A 22,742-nucleotide genomic window follows, 5' to 3' on the forward strand; every position below is an offset into this window, starting at 1 on the left:
CGGCCCCCAAACCCTGAGGCCGGGCTCCATCCACAGACCCAGAGAACCTGCTGGAGGAGCTGAGTACCGTCAGGGACAAGGCCCTGCAACATTCAGGTACTCTGTGTCCCCGCACAGACAGGCCACGCACACTCCAGACTTGCTGGGTGTGCTAGTGCGCCGGGGACAGTAGCGCTGCGCGCTGGGGTTACAGTCACTGCAGCTTAGCTGAGTGATTTTATTGTTGGGAACTACCGCACCGGCCGCTCCGGGAGCGGCGGCGCGGCTGGGACTTGTAGTGCGCCGGGGACTCGCGCGGACCGCGCTTTTACGGCGGCAGCGCTCATAAATCTAGTCCCCGGCTTTTGCGGCCTAGCTCCGCTTCGTTCCCGCCCCCACCCTGTCAATCAGGGGAAGGGAGAGACGCTGTTCCATAGTCAGCGCTGAGGGCTGGAGTCTTATTTACATACTCCAGCCCTCTCACTGGGCACAGTGGGGCGCAGGTTTCCCGCTCTTGGTCTCAACACGCCCAGGGCCCGCCCCTCTCCACAGGACGCCGGCAGCCATTCCTGCATGCAGTCTGGCTGGAGAAAGGACACAGGCTCTGGGGGACCCAGACAAGGGACTCTGCTGACCACACACCCGCGTTTCTGCGGGCGGTAAGCTGCACATAAGTGCTGGCCCCACTAGTGCCACAGTGTTTTTTGGTGCATTTTTTCCCTGTACCATATATATTGATATTGCACTGTACGGTCGCTTCTTGGCTTATACCCTATATTGCTCTGAGGAGACAACAACATGTCATCCGCAAAACGCAAGGGTGCCAAGGCACGGGCGGTATGCTCTGCTTGTGTCGCATGTGGGGCTAATCTACCGGCAGGCTCCAATGACCCCCATTGTGTGCAATGTTCAATCCCTGTGCCACTTCGGCAGCCAGAGCCTATGGTAGTAGTGGCCCAGGCAGAGACGCCTGTGAACCCTGCCCCGGTGACGGGGACAGAATTTGCAATTTTTGCTGATAAGATGTCTGTGACTATGACAAAAATCCTGGAGACCTTGCAGTCCAGGCCAGTTTCTCAGACCATGGACACTGCTGTGTCTATGCTCCCCGGTCCCCCTCAGTTGGAACTAATCCGTACTTCAAGGGGGTCCCAGGCATCACAGGCTGAAGACTCTGACTCGGATGACAGTCCCAGGCAGCCTAAGCGGGCTCGCTGGGAAAGACCCTCGACGTCATCACACTGGTCAGGGTCTCAACGAGAAGAGTCCCTGTGTGAGGAGACAGAGGTGGGTGATCAGGAGTCTAATCCTGACACCGCTCTCAATCTAGATACCCCTGATGGTGACGCAATGGTAAATGACCTTATAGCGGCCATCAATAGACTGTTGGATATTTCTCCCCCAGCCCCTTCAGCAGAGGAGGCAGCTGCACAGCAGGAGAAGTTCCATTTTCGGTATCCCAAGCGTAAATTGAGTACTTTTCTGGACCACTCTGACTTCAGAGAATCAGTCCAGAAACATCATGCTTATCCAGACAAGCGTTTTTCCAAACGTCTTAAGGATACACGTTATCCCTTTCCCCCTGACGTGGTCAAACGCTGGACCCAGTGTCCAAAGGTGGATCCCCCAATATCCAGGCTTGCGGCTAGATCCATAGTTGCAGTGGAGGATGGGGCTTCACTTAAAGATGCCAATGACAGACAGATGGACCTGTGGTTGAAATCTGTCTATGAAGCTATCGGCGCGTCGTTTGCTCCAGCATTCGCGGCCGTGTGGGCACTCCAAGCTATTTCCGCTGGTCTGGCACAGGTGGACTCTTTCATACGTCCAGCAGTGCCGCAAGTGGCGTCCTTAACTACGCAAATGTCTGCGTTTGCGACATACGCTATCAATGCGGTACTGGACTCTACGAGCCGTACCTCAATGGCGTCTGCCAACTCTGTGGTTTTGCGCAGAGCCTTGTGGTTAAAGGAATGGAAAGCAGATTCTGCTTCCAAGAAATGTTTAACCAGCTTGCCGCTATCTGGAGACAGACTGTTTGGTGAGCAATTGGCTGAAATCATTAAACAGTCCAAGGGTAAGGACTCCTCCTTACCCCAGCCCAGATCAAGCAAACCTCAGCAGAGGAAGTGGCAGTCGAGGTTTCGGTCCTTTCGAGGCTCGGGCAAGCCCCAATTCTCCTCGTCCAAAGGGACTCAGAAGGAGCAAAGGAGCTCAGATGCCTGGCGGGCTCACTCACGCCCCAAGAAAGCAACCGGAGGAGCCGCTTCCAAGCCGGCTACCTCATGACTTTCGGCCTCCTCTCTCCGCATCCTCGGTCGGTGGCAGGCTCTCCCGCTTTTGCGACATTTGGCTGCCACAGGTCAAAGACCGTTGGGTGAGAGACATTCTGTCTCACGGGTACAGGATAGAGTTCAGTTCTCGTCCTCCGCCTCGGTTCTTCAGAACTTCCCCACATCCCGACCGAGCAGATGCCCTTCTGCAGGCGGTGGGCTCTCTAAGAGCAGAAGGAGTGGTGATCCCTGTTCCTCTTCAGGAACAAGGGCAAGGTTTTTACTCCAATCTCTTTGTGGTGCCAAAAAAGGACGGCTCATTCCGTCCTGTTCTGGACCTAAAACTGCTCAACAAGCATGTGAACGCAAGGCGGTTCCGGATGGAATCCCTCCGCTCCGTCATTGCCTCAATGTCTCAAGGAGATTTCCTTGCATCAATAGACATCAAAGATGCTTATCTCCACGTGCCGATTGCTACAGAGCACCAACGCTTTCTACGTTTCGTGATAGGAGACGACCATCTACAATTCGTAGCTCTGCCATTTGGTCTGGCGACAGCCCCACGGGTTTTCACCAAGGTCATGGCGGCAGTGGTAGCAATCTTGCACTCTCAGGGACACTCGGTGATCCCTTACTTAGACGATCTGCTTGTCAAAGCACCCTCTCAAGGGGCATGCCAACTCAGCCTGAATGTTGCGCTGGAGACTCTCCAGACTTTCGGGTGGATCATCAACTTTTCAAAGTCCAATCTGTCACCGACCCAATCACTAACGTATCTTGGCATGGAGTTTCATACTCTCTCAGCGATAGTGAAGCTTCCGCTGGACAAGCAGCGGTCGCTACAGACAGGGGTGCAGTCTCTCCTTCAAGGTCAGTCGCACCCCTTGAGGCACCTCATGCACTTCCTAGGGAAGATGGTGGCAGCAATGGAGGCAGTCCCGTTTGCGCAGTTTCATCTGCGCCCACTTCAGTGGGACATTCTCCGCCAATGGGACGGGAAGTCAACATCCCTGGACAGGGAAGTCTCCCTGTCCCAGACGACCAAGGACTCTTTGCAGTGGTGGCTTCTTCCCACCTCTTTATCACAGGGAAGATCCTTCCTACCCCCATCCTGGGCAGTAGTCACGACGGACGCGAGTCTGTCAGGGTGGGGAGCAGTTTTTCTCCACCACAGGGCTCAGGGTACGTGGACTCAGCAGGAGTCCACCCTTCAGATCAATGTTCTGGAAATCAGGGCAGTGTATCTGGCCCTACTAGCCTTCCAGCAGTGGCTGGAAGGAAAGCAGATCCGAATTCAGTCGGACAACTCCACAGCGGTGGCATACATCAACCACCAAGGAGGGACACGCAGTCGGCAAGCCTTCCAGGAAGTCCGGCGGATTCTGATGTGGGTGGAGGACAGAGCATCCACCATATCCGCGGTTCACATCCCGGGCGTGGAAAACTGGGAAGCAGACTTCCTCAGTCGCCAGGGTATGGACGCAGGGGAGTGGTCCCTTCACCCAGACGTGTTTCAGGAAATCTGTCACCGCTGGGGGGTGCCGGATGTCGACCTAATGGCGTCTCGGCACAACAACAAGGTTCCGACCTTCATGGCGCGGTCTCGCGATCAAAGAGCTCTGGCGGTAGACGCCTTGGTGCAAGATTGGTCGCAGTTCCGGCTCCCTTATGTGTTTCCACCTCTGGCACTCTTGCCCAGAGTGCTACGCAAGATCAGATCCGATTGCAGCCGCGTCATACTCGTCGCCCCAGACTGGCCGAGGAGGTCGTGGTACCCGGATCTGTGGCATCTCACGGTCGGCCAACCGTGGGCACTACCAGACCGACCAGACTTACTGTCCCAAGGGCCGTTTTTCCATCGGAATTCTGCGGCCCTGAACCTGACTGTGTGGCCATTGAGTCCTGGATCCTAGCGTCTTCAGGATTATCCCAAGGGGTCGTTGCCACCATGAGACAGGCTAGGAAGCCCACGTCTGCTAAGATCTACCACAGAACGTGGAAGATATTCTTATCCTGGTGCTCTGCTCAGGGAGTGTCTCCCTGGCCATTTGCATTGCCTACTTTTCTTTCTTTCCTGCAATCTGGGTTAGAAAAAGGTTTGTCGCTCAGCTCCCTTAAAGGGCAAGTCTCAGCGCTATCCGTCTTTTTTCAGAAGCGTCTAGCACGACTTTCTAAGGTGCGCACGTTCCTGCAGGGGGTTTGTCATATCGTACCCCCGTACAAGCAGCTGTTAGATCCATGGGATCTGAACAGGGTACTTGTTGCCCTCCAGAAGCCGCCCTTCGAGCCTCTGAGGGATGTTTCACTTTCTCGACTATCGCAGAAAGTGGCTTTTCTGGTAGCGATCACATCTCTTCGGAGAGTGTCTGAGCTAGCAGCGCTGTCTTCCAAGGCTCCTTTCCTGGTCTTCCACCAGGACAAGGTAGTGCTGCGCCCCATTCAGGAGTTTCTCCCTAAGGTGGTATCCTCTTTTCATCTAAATCAGGATATCTCATTGCCTTCCTTTTGTCCTCATGCAGTTCATCGGTATGAGAAGGATTTACATTTGTTAGATCTAGTGAGAGCACTCAGAATCTACATTTCCCGCACGGCGCCCCTGCGCCGCTCCGATGCACTCTTTGTCCTTGTCGCTGGTAAGCGCAAAGGGTCGCAGGCTTCAAAAGCCACCCTGGCTCGATGGATCAAAGAACCAATTCTTGAAGCTTACCGTTCTGCTGGGCTTCCGGTTCCTTCAGGGCTAAAGGCCCACTCAACCAGAGCCGTGGGTGCGTCCTGGGCATTACGACACCAGGCTACGGCTCAACAGGTGTGCCAGGCAGCCACCTGGTCGAGTCTGCACACTTTCACCAAACATTATCAGGTGCATACCTATGCTTTGGCGGACGCCAGCCTAGGTAGAAGAGTCCTGCAGGCGGCGGTTGCCTCCTCGTAGGGAAGGGCTGTTTTTGCAGCTCTAACATGAGGTATTTCTTTACCCACCCAGGGACTGCTTTTGGACGTCCCAATCGTCTGGGTCTCCCAATGGAGCGCCGAAGAAGAAGGGAATTTTGTTACTTACCGTAAATTCCTTTTCTTCTAGCTCCAATTGGGAGACCCAGCACCCGCCCTGTTTCCTTCGGGATTTTTGGTTTTTTCGGGTACACATGTTGTTCATGTTGAACGGTTTTCAGTTCTCCGATGTTCTTCGGATTGAATTTGTTTAAACCAGTTATTGGCTTTCCTCCTTCTTGCTTTGGCACTAAAACTGAGCATCCCGTGTTCCCACGGGGGGTGTATAGCCAGAAGGGGAGGGGCCTTACACTTTTTAGTGTAATGCTTTGTGTGGCCTCCGGAGGCAGTAGCTATACACCCAATCGTCTGGGTCTCCCAATTGGAGCTAGAAGAAAAGGAATTTACGGTAAGTAACAAAATTCCCTTCTTTTTCTTTTGGCCACCCTGAATAAAGCCTGAAACGAACTGCTGCAAACACCACGGGATGCAAGGCTGAGAGAAATACAAAAGGAACCAGAATGGTGGTGTGGTTGCCTCTGCGCTGCTGGAGATGATGAAATAGCCAACACATGTACTGTATAACGGTGATTTATTCTAAATAAATTTATGATAAATATTCTGAATAAACCACCTTTATATAGTTTCTTCGTGTTGGCTATTTCATCTTTCCAGCAGTGCAGAGGCAACCACATCACCCTTCTGGTTCCTTTTGGATTTTTACCAGCTTTCCACATCTAGAGGCTGAAATTTCTTCTTTGCAAAATATCTCTAGCTCAGTGAGATTGGATGGAGGAGTCTGTGAGAAGCAACTTTCAAGTCTTACCTCAGATTCTCAATGGGATTTAGGTCTGGACTGTGACTGGGCCATTCACACACATGTATATGATTTGATCTAAACTATCCATTGTAGCTTTGGCAGTATGTTTAGGGTTATTGTCCTGCTGGAAGGTAAATTTATGTCCCAGTCTATAGTCTTTTGCTGCATCTAAAGCGGGCTTTACACGAGGCGATAGATTGTGCGATATGTCGTCGTGGTCACGGTTTTCGTGACGCACATCCAGCATACCGCACAACGTCGTCTCGTGTGACACCTCCTAGAGACGCAGTAACGCTCACAAATCGTGAGTCGTGTACTCGTCGCTAGGTTTCATAAAATTGTTTAATGAAAATGGCGGAGGTTGTTCATCGTTGACGTGGCATCACACGTTGCTCCGTGTGACACCACGGGAACGATGAACAGCAGCTTTACCTGCCTCCCGCGGCACCCAACGGCTTAATGGAAGGAAGGAGGTGGGCGGGATGTTTACATCCCGCTCATCTCCGCCCCTCCGCTTCTATTGGCTGCCTGCCACGTGACGTCGCTGTGACGCCGAACGTCCCGCCCACTCCAGGAAGTGGACGTTCGTCGCCCACAGCAAGGTCGTCCGGAAGGTAAGTATGTGTGACGGGGGGGTAAACGAGTTTGTGCGCCATGGGCAACTAATTGCCCGTGACGCAAAAACGACCGGGGCGGGTACGATCGATTGTGCTATCGCACAATCTATCGTCTCATGTAAAGCAGGCTTAACAGGTTTCCTCCAGGATTGCTCTGTATTTAGCTCCAACAATCTTCTCATCAATTCTGACCAGCTTCTCCCTGCTGAAGAAAAGCCTCCCACAGCATGATGATGCCACCATGTGTGGATGGTGTTTTTGAGGTAATGTGCAGTGTTAGTTTTACGCCATACATAGCATTTTGCATTTAGCCCAAAAATGTTCTACTTTGGTCTCATCTGATCAGAACACCTTCTTCCACATCCTAACTGAGTCTCATACATGGCTTTTTGCAAACTGAAAACGCAACTTCTTATGTCTTGCTTTCAAAAAATGGCTTCTTGTCACTTTTCCGTAAAGGCCAGATTTGTGCCGTATATGACTAATCCCATACTTTTCCTGTGGACAGATTCTCCCACCGGAGCTGTAGATCTGTACAGCTCCTCCAGAGTGACCATGGCCCTCTTGGCTGTTTCTCCAGTTAGTGCTCTCCTTGTTTGTCATGTTAGTTTAGGTGGACGGCCATGTCTTTGTAGGTTTGCATTTGTGCCATAATCCTTCCATTCTTGGATGATGGATTGAACAGTGCTCAGTGAGAAGTTCAGAACTTGGGATATTTTTTTATTTATTTTTTTTTTTTATAACCTATCCCTGCTTTACTTGTCTCCACAACTTTATCCCTGACCTGTCTGGTGTGTTTATTGGTTTTCCTGATGCTGTTTGATCCCTAATGTTTCAAACAAACCTCTGAGAACTTCACAGAACAGCTGTAGTTATACTGAGAATAGATTATACTCAGGTGGATTTAATTTATTAATTATGCGACCTCTGGCAATTGGTCACTCAAAATTTTATTTAGTGGTATCAGACGACAGGGCGCTGAATATAAATGCACATCACAATTTTCAGATTTATATTTTTAAAATATTTAGAAAACCAGGCATAATTTTCTAATTAGTGTTGGTATATTGCATAAAATCCCAATTAAATACATTTACGCTTGTGGGCTAACATAAAAAAAAATTGGAAACGTTCATGGGGTTTGAATACTTTTTGAAGGCATTGTATTGTCCATCAACTGAAATGACCATACTAATAATCTGCAGATTGTAAGGAATAAATTCTGTTGTGCTGACATCTAGTGGGCAATATGAAAACTGCAGCATTTTATATTTTTTTTTGTGTGCGCTTACTGAAGACTCTTATTATAAAGAATAGTGACAACGGCTGCTCTACTGGTCTGACAGATTCACTTTGCCTTGAGTTCTGTCTTGACCTTTCAACACAAATGATAAGCGTGCCCTTTACTTAGCTCATCCTGACTAGTGTTGACCGGTGGCAGCGGCTTGGTGTGTTTTGCGGTAAAGATTGCAGACAGTGAAGCCATTTACTGTGGTTTTGAAAGATGATCAGCCATAATGGACAGCAGGCACAATGCTCAATACTTCTTACATTGACAGAGGCTTCAGCTTTGTGGTTACATGTTGCGGCACATCGCAATCTCAGTGATACAGACTCAGCACCAGCATGTGACTCCTTGACATTTGCAGCAGATCTGGCGACAGCAGATACTTTATCTATGATCTCATGAGGCGTGATTTAGTATTGCTTCTCTAAGCTTCCACACTAGGCTGGTACCCATCAGCCCACCCCTGTTACAGGGCGACAGTCTCAGGACTCCCCTCCAGACTCTCCTGCACTGATGTTTCACTTGGGCTTCTCCTTATTTCCCAGCTTGCTACTTTAGCTGTACTCACTTTATTCTGCTCATCTTCCATGCTGAATCTCACTGCTCTCTACAGGACTTGCTATTACCAACAATTTACTGAACTTCAACTACTAGCTCTACTGCTAGTTAGTTATATAACCTAAGACACTCACAACTCCCCAATGTGGAAGATTGTACATCTCATCTAACTGATAAGAGACTCTAACAGCCCTGGATGACTGATGAAACCAAGTACAGGTGCTCGGTGCATCATGGTGGGGCCAATCATTTATGTGCACCTTCCCAAATTCTTATTTTCCCTCGATTTCCTCCCTTCACTGGCTCTATGAAGCCAGAGATGTCAATCAAAGAAAAGGAGAGGGTGAAAACAGAGGGAAAAAAGCACATGGGAAGGTGCACATAAATGTTTGGCCTCACCATGATACACCAAGTGCCTGTACTTAGTTTGAACAGTCATTTTCTGGCAACAGAGTCCCTCTAAGGGTACGTGCACACGATCAGGACCCGCTGCGTCCTGGATTCAGCCTGTCCTGACCTGCGGAGCCACAAGTCTCCTCTGCCTGTGCCCACAATAAGGATTCGGGGCGCTGTGGTCTCTCGCTTGTGTTCTCCCTACAGAGGACGCTGTACGACTCCGCAGCAAACAATTGACATGCTGCGGCTCGGAAAGCCGCACCGCAAGTCAGTGTTTCTTGTGGAAAAACCAGCACAGTGGGCACGGGATTTCTAGAAATCCCATCCACTGTGCTAGTATTGTACAACGCAGCGTTTTGGACACAGCTAAAGCATGTTGTGTCCAAAACGCTGTGAACACTGATCGTGGGTACGTACCCTAACAAAATTGCAGTTTACCTTTTTTCTTCATAATGTATTATTTTTAATGACTTTAACAAGGGTAAACGATTCAGTATAAAGACGCATCTCTAAAAAATCCTGTGAGCCACACCCTCTTTGCAAAGACCATAATAAACAGCTCTAAATAGAAAAGCTTATGTCTCTGGAACTGTAAAGCTAATGTAAAAAAAGGAATACATTGAGAGTGTCAGCAATTAAATAAAAACAAAAGGTGGAAACTTTTGATCTGGTGACATGTCCTCTTCTTAAACAAAAAACCCACTCTTAAAGGGAATCTTTCGGGTGATTTTCTGGTACAATACTAATGTTATCTTTAAATAGGGCTTAATCAGCTCAAATAGAATCAGTAAGATTTATTGCTGTACCTTCTCCTGTTATCTTGTTGTAAGCTCTGGAGAATTCAGTGTGATGTAGTAACTAGTCAAGCATATGTAAATACTAACTGCATATTCACTGCTCCCCACTCCCATCGCTCAGTGCTGGCATCAGGTATATTAAATCTGAACTGAATTTGTACTGCTGCCCTCACCCATACTCCATCCCACCTCTCAGCAGTGATCGTGAATGCAGTGAGGGGAACAGGGCATATGCCAATTTCCATACACTTGACTAGAGTGTTCTAGACACGGAATTCTCAAGAGAGTACAGCAAGATAACAGGAGAAGCTACAGCAATAAAAATTACTGATCCTAAAAGGTCTGCTTCAGCCTTATTTGAAGATAACAATAGTATTGTACTAGAAAATTACCTGACAGATTCCCTTTAAGGCTAGATTCCAACAATATTTGGTGAGGTTTTTTTCTATTGTTGATTTTTTGGTGCGCAAAAAACATGGCTTCTTACAGTTCAAAGTGAATATGATTTACAGACACCTCATGCCCATTGTACTTTTTGTTATATGCAGCGTAATCTGACATATAAACTGACTTTTGAACTCTGCAACATGAGTCTCTCTTGCGGTAAATATGCGTTTTATTTCTGGATTCTCCCATAGACTTGAATGAGATGAGAAAGATCTGCAGATAATAAAACCCATATGCATCTTTATTGCATTTGCACAACAAAACTGCAATCAAAACGCAAGTTATCCGTACATGACATTATCGATAAAGTTTGAATAAAGCTAGGTAACAGTAATGCCGGCGTCACACGGTATGATATATCGGGCGATATGTCGTCGGGGTCACATCGTTAGTGACGCACATCCGGCATCGTCAGAGATATCGTACCGTGTGACACCTCCGAACAACTATGAACGAGCAAAAATACTCACCTTATCGTTGCTCATTGACACGTCGTTCATTTTCAAAATGTCGGTCCTCCTTCTGTGCTCCGGTTGTTCATCGTTCCCGTGGCAGCACACGTCGCTCCATGTGACACCCCGGGAACGACGAACACACCTTACCTGCGTCCCGCCGGCAATGCGGAAGGAAGGAGGTGGGCGGCATGTTACGTCCCGCTCATCTCCGCCCCTCCGCTTCTATTGGCCAGCTGTCGTGTGATGTCGCTGTGAAGCCGAACGTCCCTCCCCCTTCAGGAAGTGGATGTTCGCCGCCCACAGCGATGTCGCCCGGGAGGTAAGTACGTGTGACAGGGGGTTAACGACTTTGAGCGCCATGGGCAGCTAATTGCACACACAAACGAGGGGGGCGGGTACGATCGCTCATGTGATCGCACGATAGATTGTCCCGTGTGACACCGGCATAAGTTCCCAAAACAAATAAGTATTATATAAAACACGAACAATCAAAAAGAGTCAAAAAAATATAAATAATGCACTCACAAGTGCAATGAAAAAAAATGTACATTACCAAACTTATCCAATTGATTTAGAAAATCTGTAGCATCACCCCCCCCCCCCCCAAAAAAAAAGCATCAAATAGTCATTGTGGGAACTTAGCCTAAATGTGCAATGTACAGAAATGATTGGATTGGGTGTTAGGCTCTGTGCGTACTTTGCGTCGAGGTAGTTGCAGTTCTAAACGCATCCTCTGGCAGAAATTGCTTTTGCCAAAGTTGCTTTTGACCATCAAAATGCTATAAATACGCGTGCGTATTTACCGCGTTTTTAGCGCTTTTTACGTGCTTTTTCATTGTTTAAACTCAGATGTGTTTTGAATACAAAGACACTACTAAATAAAGTTTAAACATACAAACACTATGAAAAGGGGAAAAAAAAAGAAAACAAATATAATTATTTAAATCATAACGAAATTAGTTATATTTAATATAATTATAGCGGTTTTATACTATTTATGGCTAAAATAACAATAAAATAATAATTTTCATGAATTTACTTGTCGGACTATGTGTGTGTGTAAAGGGACATATCATTCCATTATTTTGATGTCATAAACGCATGTTTTCAGCAGCTAAAAAGCAGGTAAAACGCTGGAATTTTGATGTTGCTTGCTTTTTGCAACTTCTCATTGACTTCAATGTTATCAAAATGCAGCCCAAATGGCAAAAACAATTGACATGCTGCTTCTTTGAATGCTGAGTTTTTGCAAAAATTATGCAAATTAAACGCAGCGTTTTGAACTGCAAAGTGCGCACAAGAAATCCCCATTTCCCATAGACTTTGCTGGAAATTCAAAACGCAGGCATTTTGGCATAAAAACGCTGCAGTTCAAAACGCTGCAGAAAAGCAGGTAAAAACGAAAAGTGCGCACATAGCCTTATACACAAACCTATCCAATTAGCAACACTACTTCTCAGTGTAATTTGTATGGTAATAACCGTGGTGGAGACCAACATAAAGAAAATACATTAAAGCATCAATTACAGTCTTCAGACGTAGTTAGGTTTTCACCATTCTCTTACACCTCTTCACCTCCCCATCCAGATAAGGCCAGTTTGGCACATGGAAAGGAAGGACATTAGTGATAGGGATCATCCATATTGAGGTACACCTTGATGTTGTTCAATGGCTTTTACATTTTTTGATTGAAAAAAGAGTAAACTAAGGTCTCAGTTCATCAAGACCGGAGCTTTTCAGTGTGGTGGAGACAGACGCTTCGCCGCACCAGAAATCTTACACCAGTTTTTGATGGCTGTAAGATTTCTGGGGTAAGTAATGCCACAGCTTGTCATGAATTAGACAATCCATAGTGTCACAACGCCCTCACCCGCCATCTCAACCCATTTTGGTGTAGCTGGGAGAAACTGGTGTAAAAACACCAAAAGTAGCAAACTTTTTGAGCAACTCCGAGTTTCCGAACTAAATTACCGGTACTTTGATGAATAGTGTATGTATATGTACGAGTATATATTTGCATATTGTGTATTGTGCACCCGTACATTCATTTAGTACTACAGCTGTGCAGGACTTATTTTTTGTGGCTTTTAAACAGTTACTAATTATAGAATTAAAACTCAAAATTATAGCAAAGAAAAAAAAAACAGGACATGAACACTTTGATTTACCTTCATGAGCTCTTTGGATATATCATAATTGTCGGAGGAATAAGTAGTGTTTTTGCCAATGGTGAGACTTGCATATCTGTGAAGAAGACACCAATTCAGTAATGAGGCCGCCCAGAGACCAGCTATGGCACAGTACAGTCTGCTGCACATTACCCGAATCCTGTGCCTTGCTTCGGAGGGTTTGTGTAGAAGTTTTTTCCTGGTGCAGTGTAAGCTTTTCTTGGTTTGGCTTGTGCACTGAAGGCTGGGACTGGGCCACTAAGAGTCCCATAAAAGCTGCCAGCTCCAGACCTGAAATATGCAACAATTAATAAAAGTAGTAATTACATATACCTTGTACTCCATTTATACCGTGTTTTTCCAAAAATAATACCACCCTCAAAAATAAGCCCTAGCAGGGATTTTCAGCATTTTTGGCACAAGGCTTAAATATAAGCCCTACCCCGAAAATAAGCTCTAGTCACGGTTCAATAATGAAGTGTCCATGCAGCTAAAAAAGTTAAAGAATTCTGCAGGACCCTTCATTATAGACAGCAGACACCCTGCAATCATAGTCACCCGACACTGAGCGGGAGGACCTGCAGTGGATTGCGCACACACACACACACACACACACACACACATCAGATCTCACAACCATACACATGAGATCACACACACAATCACCCATCAGATCGCACACACACATTCACCACATCCAGCGATACCGATTTCCTGCAACGCAGTGCGGTGGAGCGCAAGGAGCTGCGGATGGAATGCTTACAGGACCTGCGATACATAATTTTCTCCCATCTTTCCCTGCATCCGGAGGCATTCTGTACCACCAGATGTGGTGACTAGTGAGTGTGTGTGCGATATGATCAGTGATTGTGTGTGTGTGTGTGTGTGTATGAGTGTGTGTGCAATCTGATCGGTGATTATGTGTGTAATCTGATGTGTGTGTATGTATGTGTGTGCGATCTGATGTGTATGTGTGTGTGTGTGTGTGTGTCGGCCAGAAGCAGGGGAGGACGGGCATGCAGCATACCTGCTGGGAAGGCCTGCCGGAGATCACAGGAGGACCTGGGAGCCATGCTGGGAAGGGGGTCCCGCTTTTTTGGGGGTAAACTTACCACCAACCATGTTTCTCCAAAAATAAGACAGACTCCAAAATAAGCCCTAACGCTTTTTTGAGAGCAAAAAAAAAAACTATGAGACTATGTGCCCACGGGACCTTGTACCTGCGGATTTTGCCGCGGAAAACCTGCAGATTTATATGGATTTTCTAAATAAATCCGCAGGTTTTAGCAAGTACAGACACTCCCCATGCTATCATATGGGACATGGGGAGTGCTGTGTCCATGCTGCAGTATCTACGGCTGTGAAATATGCTGCGGATGTCCCGCAGCCGCACGTAACTGTATGTCAATTATTCCTGCGGAAATACCTGCGGAAATCCCGCCTCTCCACTATGGAGATAGAAGCCGGGACTTCCGCAGGTAAGTCAAATGAATGTCCGCAGGTTTTCCGCAGAAATTTCGCTGGAATCCCGCAGCTATCCAGGTTCAAGGTCCCGTGGGCACATAGCCTAAGACAGAGTCTTATTTTTAGAAAAACACAATATATACAGTGGAACCTTGGTTAAGGAGAACAATCCGTTCTGGGAGTGTGCTTGTTAACCAAGTTACTCATTCAGCAAAGCAAGATTTCCCATAGGAAATCATTGCAATGCAGACAATTAATTCCACAACTTGTTAAATGTCCTATCCTGGTTCCCTATTGTGCCATTCCACACATGCACAAACACACACACACACACACACACACACACACACACACACAAGCACGCACACACACATATTATGCTCACCTTACCTTCTGTTCCATCGCCGGTCTCCTGGGACTTGCTGTTCGCTGGTATGGGCTGTGTATTGGGTTACCATCACGACGAGGGCGGAACTTCCGCTTCCAGAGCACTGACGTCAAACGCAGGAGCAGCTTGCCTCTGATTGGCCAGCGCGCTGCCTTTGAATAGCGTCTGACAGCCGAAGTTCCTGCCTCGTCGCCATGCTTGCTGAATGCCTATACACATCCTGGAGCGGCGAACTACAGGACCCAGGAGGCCGGCGATGGAACTGAAGGTACACATATTGTGCTCACCTAACCTTCCGTTCCATCGCCGGCCTCCTGGGTCTTGTAGTTCGCCGCGAGGATTCTTCCCTCGTCGCGATCAGCCGGCGAACTACAAGAACCATGAGACCGGCGATGGAATGGAAGTTAAGGTGAGCATAATAGTGTATTTTGTGCATCCTTGTGTTTGTGCGGACTGCAAGAGCGGGTCAGAGCGCGGTGGATGTACGGAACCGGAAGTGTGCGCGGTGAGGATTTTGCTCGTACAGCAAAGCGTTCTCCTAAAACGAGTTAAAAATTTCCAGAAAGCTTTGCTTGTTAAGCGAAATTCTCGTTAACTGGGTTACTCGTTAAGCGAGGTTCCACTGTATACCTTCTACTTATGACATTCCTCACCGCTCAGCATAGGCGCCAGGTCTCACATAGCGCAGCATGACCCCAAATGACCTGGTGACCCTGAACACCAGTAACATTACTGATGTTACCGCTCTTCAGAGGCTTGAAGTCTTACGAGCCGTGACGTCAGTCTTCAGACGTTCCGGCTCACTCTGCGCTCTAGGCCACGTTGGAAGCTGGGATTTTTGGGAGGGTTTTGAATAAAGTGGTAAACAAAGGAAAGTTTTGGAAGTATTTATTGACATAAATTATTTTTTCATGTGTGTGCGGGTTTTTTTTTTGGTTATTTTATAACTGGGTTAGTAATAGGGTCGTCTGACGGCCACCTCTCTACTAATAACACCAGGGCTTGATACCAGCTGTCAATTTATAGCTGACATCAACCCCAATGACCATTAATCTGATTTCCAACGCACCAGGGCAATCGGCAAGAGGTGAGGTGAAGCACCAGAATTGGCACATCTAATGAGATGCACTAGCTACGGGCTGGCATTTTTAGGTTGGGAAGAGCCCATTTACCATGGGCCTTACCAGTCTGATAATATCAGCCCCCAGCTATCTAAAGAAGAGAAGAATCGGCACATCCAGGAATATAACATTTTCTTGCTTTATTTCCACATTAAATTAAAAAGTCCATCCAAACATAGTACCCTGACGCGTTTCCGGCGCAAAGGAGCCTATGATTAAGGGTGCTCCTTACTATACTATACTATATTTGGATGGACTTTTTAATTTAATGTGGAAATAAAGCAAGAAAATTTTGTATTCCTAGATGTGCTGATTCTTCTCTTCTTCGTGTTGCAGTCTACCTAGCAGACTTTTCATCGTAGCACGCCATGCATGGTGACTCACATTCTCGGGCGTGTCCAGCTTTCCCTCTGCCCTTTGTTTATGTACCCCAGCTATCTGCTTAACCTTTGCTGGTTATCAAAAATGGGAGGGACCACACATCTTTTTTTTTCCCATTTAATTAATTATTTATTTGGTTAATACGGTGGCTGTAAAATCTATATATTTATCTATCCTCTATCTTTCTATCCAGGTATTTATCTTTGCACATCTTTAACACATAAAAAAACAAACATTCATTTCAGTGTCACGCATTTTTTTCCAGTATGTGTCACATGGAAATAATTAGTGTACTGTACGGGTTTAATCCATGCTGCCAGTAAAAAATGGGCATGTCCCAGTGGGGATCACACGGACACGCACATGGTTCACATGGACACATGGTCTGTTTGAAAACATGTGTCTCCAGTACTTATGAAAACTGACACCACATGTACTGGAAACATGGACGTGTGAAGCGGGCTTTATACCAGTGGCAGCTGCAGGCAATAATGTGATCATCTATAGCAGGGTTCCCCAACTCCAGTCCTCGAGGGCCGCCAACAGTGCATGTTTTCAGGATTTCCTTAGCATTGCATGGGTGTTGGAATCATCAACTGGGCAGGTGATTAAATTATCACATGTGCAATACTAAGGAAATCCTGAAAACATGCCCTGTTGGCGGCCCTTGAGGACTGGAATTGGGGACCCATGATCTATAGTCCCAATCCAGGCAAAGAGTATTCACTGTGTAATCTGTAGTGGGAGCCATGAACACACCTCAGGCCCTGCAGTAGCACACGGTGTCTAAGCGTTTCTCTTACGGTTACATTAATGTCTTTTTCAGGCGGGTCTATTCTGAATTCGCTCTGAAAAAGTGATCAGCAAATTAAAGGGCGTATGTATTGTAAAAACGACCCGCTGTTCAAATATTAGGCTTTTGAGCGTCATTTACCTTCTTCCGTTTTCAAAAGACTCCAAGTCGCAAAAAGAAGTGACCAGTCCATTTTTCAGGCTATTTGAACCCTGAAAATGCTTTATACTTTACAACACAAGTCTACGCGAAGGCTCATAAGAAGATGCTTCCGTGTCCTTTTAAGGCAGTGTGCGCACTTTGCTTTTTTTCATGCGTTTCCGCAGCGTTTTCAACTGCAGCGTTTTAATGCAAAAATGCATGCGTTTTGATTTATAAGCAAAATCTATGGGAAATGGGGCTCTCTTGTGCACACAATGCTGTTAAAAACACAGCATTTCAGTTGCAGCAAATTTGTCAAAATCTCTGAGTTTAAAGAAGCAGCATGTCAATTGTTTTTGCCATTTTGGCAGCGTTTTGCTAACATTAGAGTCAATGAGAAGTTTCTAAACGCATTCTAAATCATAATCCTATCATTTTACATGCTTTTTTGATGCAGAAATCATGCTTTTTGACAAAATAAATGCATGTGTTTTTGACATTATATTAAGGGCATAATATGTCCCTTTACACACACACATAGTCCGACAATTAAATTAATGAAAATCAATAAATTAAAATAAATGAACGTTATTTCTTTAATAAATATTAGAACACAATTATAATTCTAATAAAATTAGCTATTTTGTATATGATTGTAATCATAATATTTGTAATTATTTTTTTCTTTTTTTTTCATAGTGTTTGAATGTTTAAACTTTATTTAATAGTGTATTTGTATTCAAAACACATCTGACTTTAAGCAATGAAAAAACATGTAGAAAACGCAGCGAAAACGCGGTAAACATGCAGGCGTATTTTTAGCGTTTTTGTGGTCAAAACCAAATTTGACAAAGACAATTTCTGCCAGAGGATGCGTTTACAACTGCAAGTAACTCAACGCAAAGTGCGCTCATAGCCTAAGAGTTTTACCAGCACTTTTGCTTCAGACACTGCAAGCGTTCTCTTAATTGTTGAATTGTGAAAAAACTACTGGAAAACACTAGAGAAAAAAAAAAAAAGACCTAAAAGGATAGAAAATAATTGAAAAAAAATGCTGGCAGTCAAAAATGACAAAATAATTAGGGATGATCGAATATCAAAATATTCGACTTCGCGAATATCCGACGAATAGGTTGCCGCTATGCAAATATTCGATGCGCAATGTAAGTCTATGGGAAGCCTGAATAATTGTTTTTCGGGTTTCCCAAAGACTTACATTGCGTATCGAATAATCGTGAATATTTAAATAGTGGCGACCTATTCGGCGAATATTCTCGAAGGCGAATATTTGTAATATTCGATCATCCATAAAAATAATTACATGGGAAACTACTAAAAAGAACCTGCTCCCCGCCACAAAAAAAAAAACACTTTAGGACAAAAATGCTGACGTGTTTGTGGCATATCACTTGGAAAACTTTGGGAGTTCACCGGAGATTAAAAGGCGCTGTGTGCTCAGACACTTAAGGGGGCTTTACATGCAACAACATCGCTAACGAGATGTCGTTGGGGTCACGGAATTCGTGACGCACATCCGGCCTTATTAGCGACGTCGTTGCATGTGAAACGCACGAACGACCGCTAACGATCAAAATTACTCACCATATCGTTGATCGTTGACATGTCGTTCTAATCTCAAATATTGTTGCTGTTGCAGGACGCAGGTTGTTCGTCGTTCCTGCGGCAGCACACATCGCTATGTGTGACACCGCAGGAACGACGAACAACATCGTACCTGTGTCCTCCAGCAATGAGGAAGGAAGGAGGTGGGCGGGATGTTTGGCCCGCTCATCTCCGCCCCTCCGCTTCTATTCGGCGGCCGCTTAGTGACGCCGAACGAACCTCCCCCTTAGAAAGGAGGCGGTTCGCCGGCCAAAGCGATGTTACTAGGCAGGTAAGTATGTGTGATGGGGACTAACGATGTTGTGTGCCACAGGCAGCGATTTGCCCGTGACGCACAAGCGACGGGGGCGGGTGCTTTCACCAGCGATGTTGCTGTGTGTAAAGTGGCCTTAACTGTGTGGCTTCTGATCAAGTACGGGGGTTATGACGAGTATCAGAAATAAAAAAGCAAGTGAAAAGGACCCCCATCTGATTCGCTCTTTGACTACTCCGCTTTCTTACACATTACACTGTATTAATGAATAACCGTGTCCTTTGCCTTCCAGGTGTGTTTTACTTACGCCTTTTTTTCCCCATTAGATGGCAGAAATGCTTTTCCTAAGTTCTTCTTCGCCTGCTGAATACGATACTGTCGCCTTTGTCTTAATGGATCGGAGTAGGCTTCTCCTTCAAACGTTCTTTTGAACTGTGAATCAAAGTAGCCACCTAATGTATTTGCCATGGATTTGGCACCACCAGGAAACATCTGTCTGTTCTTACTTGCAGCTTCATTAAATGGTTCTGAAAAAAACCCAAAACAAAACACAATTATAACTTTATAAAATCTACCTTAATAGAGTATGTTATTATACCGGCAAACACTGCCAAATTATCCATTTCCAGGAGGAATAACAGAGGAATAGCACAACATGGAGTTCTATGTGAAGATTGACCAGAATTGTTACTTTATTGGGAATATAACTACTTACTAAAACAGACCTGACATGAGAAATTACGTTATCTGTAAATACTAACATAGCTTTTCCTTTATAGAGGAAATATATCGACATTTGAATAAAGTGGTAATTTTTCACAAAAAAATGAGGAAACTGTAAATGAAAAATTAAAAGGTTTCATCATAAACTTGCAGTTCATCTTCTTGTTGTTATGACTAGGCTACAGTGAAACTACTTATGTAGGTGTGATAAAGGGGTATGCCCATCTCCAAGATCCTATCCTAATATCTAGTAGGTGTAAAAATAAGAATAACATTAGCACATTTCGCCACTTAGAAATGTAGTATAGTTCTCCTTACATAGTTACATAGGTTGAAAAAAAGACCTGGGTCCATCTAGTTCAACCTAGTTAAAAGCTGTTATAGTATCTGCCATTACTACCTCTTGTGGTAGGGCATTCCACAGTCTGACTGCTCTAACTGTAAAGAACCCTTTCCTGTTTAGCTGTCGGAATCGCTTTTCTTCCACTCGCAGTGAGTGCCCCCTGGTCCTTAGTATTGTCTTTGGAAGGAATAAGTCATGTGCCAGTCCTTTATATTGACCACACATGTATTTATACATATAAATGAGATCTCCTCTGAGACGTCTTTTTTCTAAGCTAAACATATCTAACTTTTTCAACCTCTCCTCATATCGGAGGCCTTCCATTCCTTGTAGTAGTCTAGTTGCCATCCTTTGAACTGACTCTAACTTCTGAATGTCCTTTTTAAAATGTGGAGCCCAAACCAGGATCCTATATTCTAGATGTGGCCTTACAAGTGATTTATAGAGGGGTAACAATTGGGATCACGGGATGTAATCTCTCTTTATACACCCTAAAATCTTGTTTGCTTTAGCAGCTGCTGTCTGACATTGAGCGCTGCTGCTCAGCGTACTTGTAACCAGAATAATCAAGTCTTTTTCCTGGTCTGTAGTCCCGAGTTTACTTCCATTTAATGTATACGTACATAGCTATAGGATTAATCCGTTCTAGGTGCATTACTTTACACTCCTCATATAGTTATGTCTCTTACCTCATGTGCAGGGCATTGCAGCTTAGGTTATGACCATGAGCAACTAACTCACTATATGTGTGGTAGTAACCATGGAAACCTAAGATACTGCAATGCCCTGCACATGAGGTAAAAGACATCGCTAATCAGGACTCCTACTACATGTTGGGATAGGATATTGGAGATAGGAATACCCCTTTAGTATTTACTAAGGATCTTGAACTTTTGTAGATGTGTTAACATGATTTACCACCTTCCCCACAAAATAGGTAATAGTATATCCTATGTCAGGTGTTGGATTATAGAACGTACAGAAACTAAGCCCACATCATAGAAGGCTGATGCTGGCTGTGTTTACAGCTGGCATCTGCCTGTAAAAGCAGCAACTTTTGGTGTTTTTATAACCGCTCCAATACATTTTTAAGAGGTTAGAAAAGAATTGACAAATGCAGCCCAATAAAGTGATCATAATTGAAGCCAGAGAAGTGGCGTAAATTACCACAGAGATGTACCTCAGTTTATGACTGAAGAACATTTCTGAAGCTGGCGCAGAGCAGCTGCAAGTACAAGTGAGAAGTACAAGTAAAAGATCAATTCCTTTACTCAGTTTAAAGATAAAGAAATAAAATAAAATCTAAACGGAATTAACCATTCCGGTAAATGCTGTAAAGACAAAAGGATCAAAATGCCATTCTTACTATTTTTCAGTCATTGCCACCCTCCTACCAAATCCAGAAAAAAGGACTTACCCCAAAATATTATCAATAAAGATGTTTTTGCGATATGCAAAAAAACAGCTCTTATACAGGTCCTATCATCACACAAAAAAAAGTTCTGGGTTTTTGTTTTTCACAAGATTTTTTTTAGGCACTAAAATATAAAAAAAAAACAAAACTAAAAGTTTGGTATCAATGCAGTTGTGGTTAGCTGGGGAATTCTGCTGCTGGGTAGAGATAAGCAAACCCAACCTGTAAAGTTCATGGTTTGTACTGAACACTGGGTGTCTTGGACTCGAACCCAAACACGGTCTTTCTTTTTGAAAAAAGTCCATGCCTGAGTTCTGGCGCTGTTCATATGCTAACCATTCAATCGAGCATTGCTGTGCTCGGGTACGCTCGGTGCTTGGCCCAGTGGGAGCCACTTGCTATCTACGAATGGCTCTCACCGCGGGTTAAAACAACATTATCGGATGCTGTGTGTAAAAAAATAAATGAATAAAAAAAATCAGCCCTCCCGCCTCCAGAAATGCGCTGTTTATGGCTGGGGGGGAGAGCTGAACTGAATCATTTCCATTATACTGGTTACTCAAGTCGAGCCCATAAGTTTGGGTCTCCATTGACTTATATGGTGTTTGGGGTCTGGAAACAAGTTTAGGACAAGTCTGGATCCCGTAACCAAGGTCCGGCCGAGCCCGGTGAACCCGAACGTTGACGTCTCTGCTCATCTCTATTGCTGGATCCTTTCTGCTGCTCTGTAAATGTTGTTTTTCAGTACCTTATATGCTAAAATGAATGGCGTCATTCAAAAACCACTATTTGGTTCCATAAAAACGATCCCTCGTCCAGATGTGTTGGTGGAAAAATCAAGAAGCAAAAATTAAAATATTTCCATTCATGAAGGGGTTAATGGGGTTGCATCAGGTTAGAAAAATATACCTGAAACCTAAATGCAATAAAGCACTCAGACCCTAGACAAGGTGCAGTTTCTCGCAGAAAGCAGCCATGATTTTCTGAAGCCTTGGTCCATGATCTTATTTGATGGAGTCATTTACACATTGGGCTTTCTTCTATTATATATCTTTATATAGCCAACTTACTAGAGCAGGGCGTGACATATTTGTCTCCTATACTGATGTAGCCCATCTCGCGGAACAGACCCATCCGATCCATATCTGATTTCATTTCGCCAGGCATCGTTGTGAAGTGTGGAGCATACACAGCTGGTAACCTAAGGCAAAAAAAGGATATGTTAGAGGCAATGGTGTCATCTAAATGTGATTGGTTACATTAAAAGATCATCACTATTCTGACGAATTTGTAAAGGCTGCAGACGATCAGC

General features: G+C 45.2%; 1 protein-coding gene across 2 annotated transcripts in view; it reads right to left on the reverse strand.

The window, feature by feature from the left end:
• CFAP96 (cilia and flagella associated protein 96) overlaps positions 1-22,742 on the reverse strand; it is a 40,334-nt gene that overhangs the window by 11,574 nt on the left and 6,018 nt on the right. For both annotated transcript variants that reach the window (XM_075334584.1, XM_075334576.1), the window contains exons 2-5: positions 22,501-22,631; positions 19,258-19,477; positions 12,940-13,077; positions 12,787-12,862 (exon numbers count right to left, since the gene is read on the reverse strand). In XM_075334584.1, coding sequence (XP_075190699.1) covers positions 12,787-12,862; positions 12,940-13,077; positions 19,258-19,477; positions 22,501-22,597 — 531 coding nt within the window. In that variant the 5' untranslated portion in view covers positions 22,598-22,631. The remainder of the gene's footprint in view (positions 1-12,786; positions 12,863-12,939; positions 13,078-19,257; positions 19,478-22,500; positions 22,632-22,742) is intronic.

This window comes from Anomaloglossus baeobatrachus, chromosome 1 (genome assembly GCF_048569485.1).
Source record: "Anomaloglossus baeobatrachus isolate aAnoBae1 chromosome 1, aAnoBae1.hap1, whole genome shotgun sequence".
Taxonomy (NCBI): Eukaryota; Metazoa; Chordata; class Amphibia; order Anura; family Aromobatidae; genus Anomaloglossus; species Anomaloglossus baeobatrachus.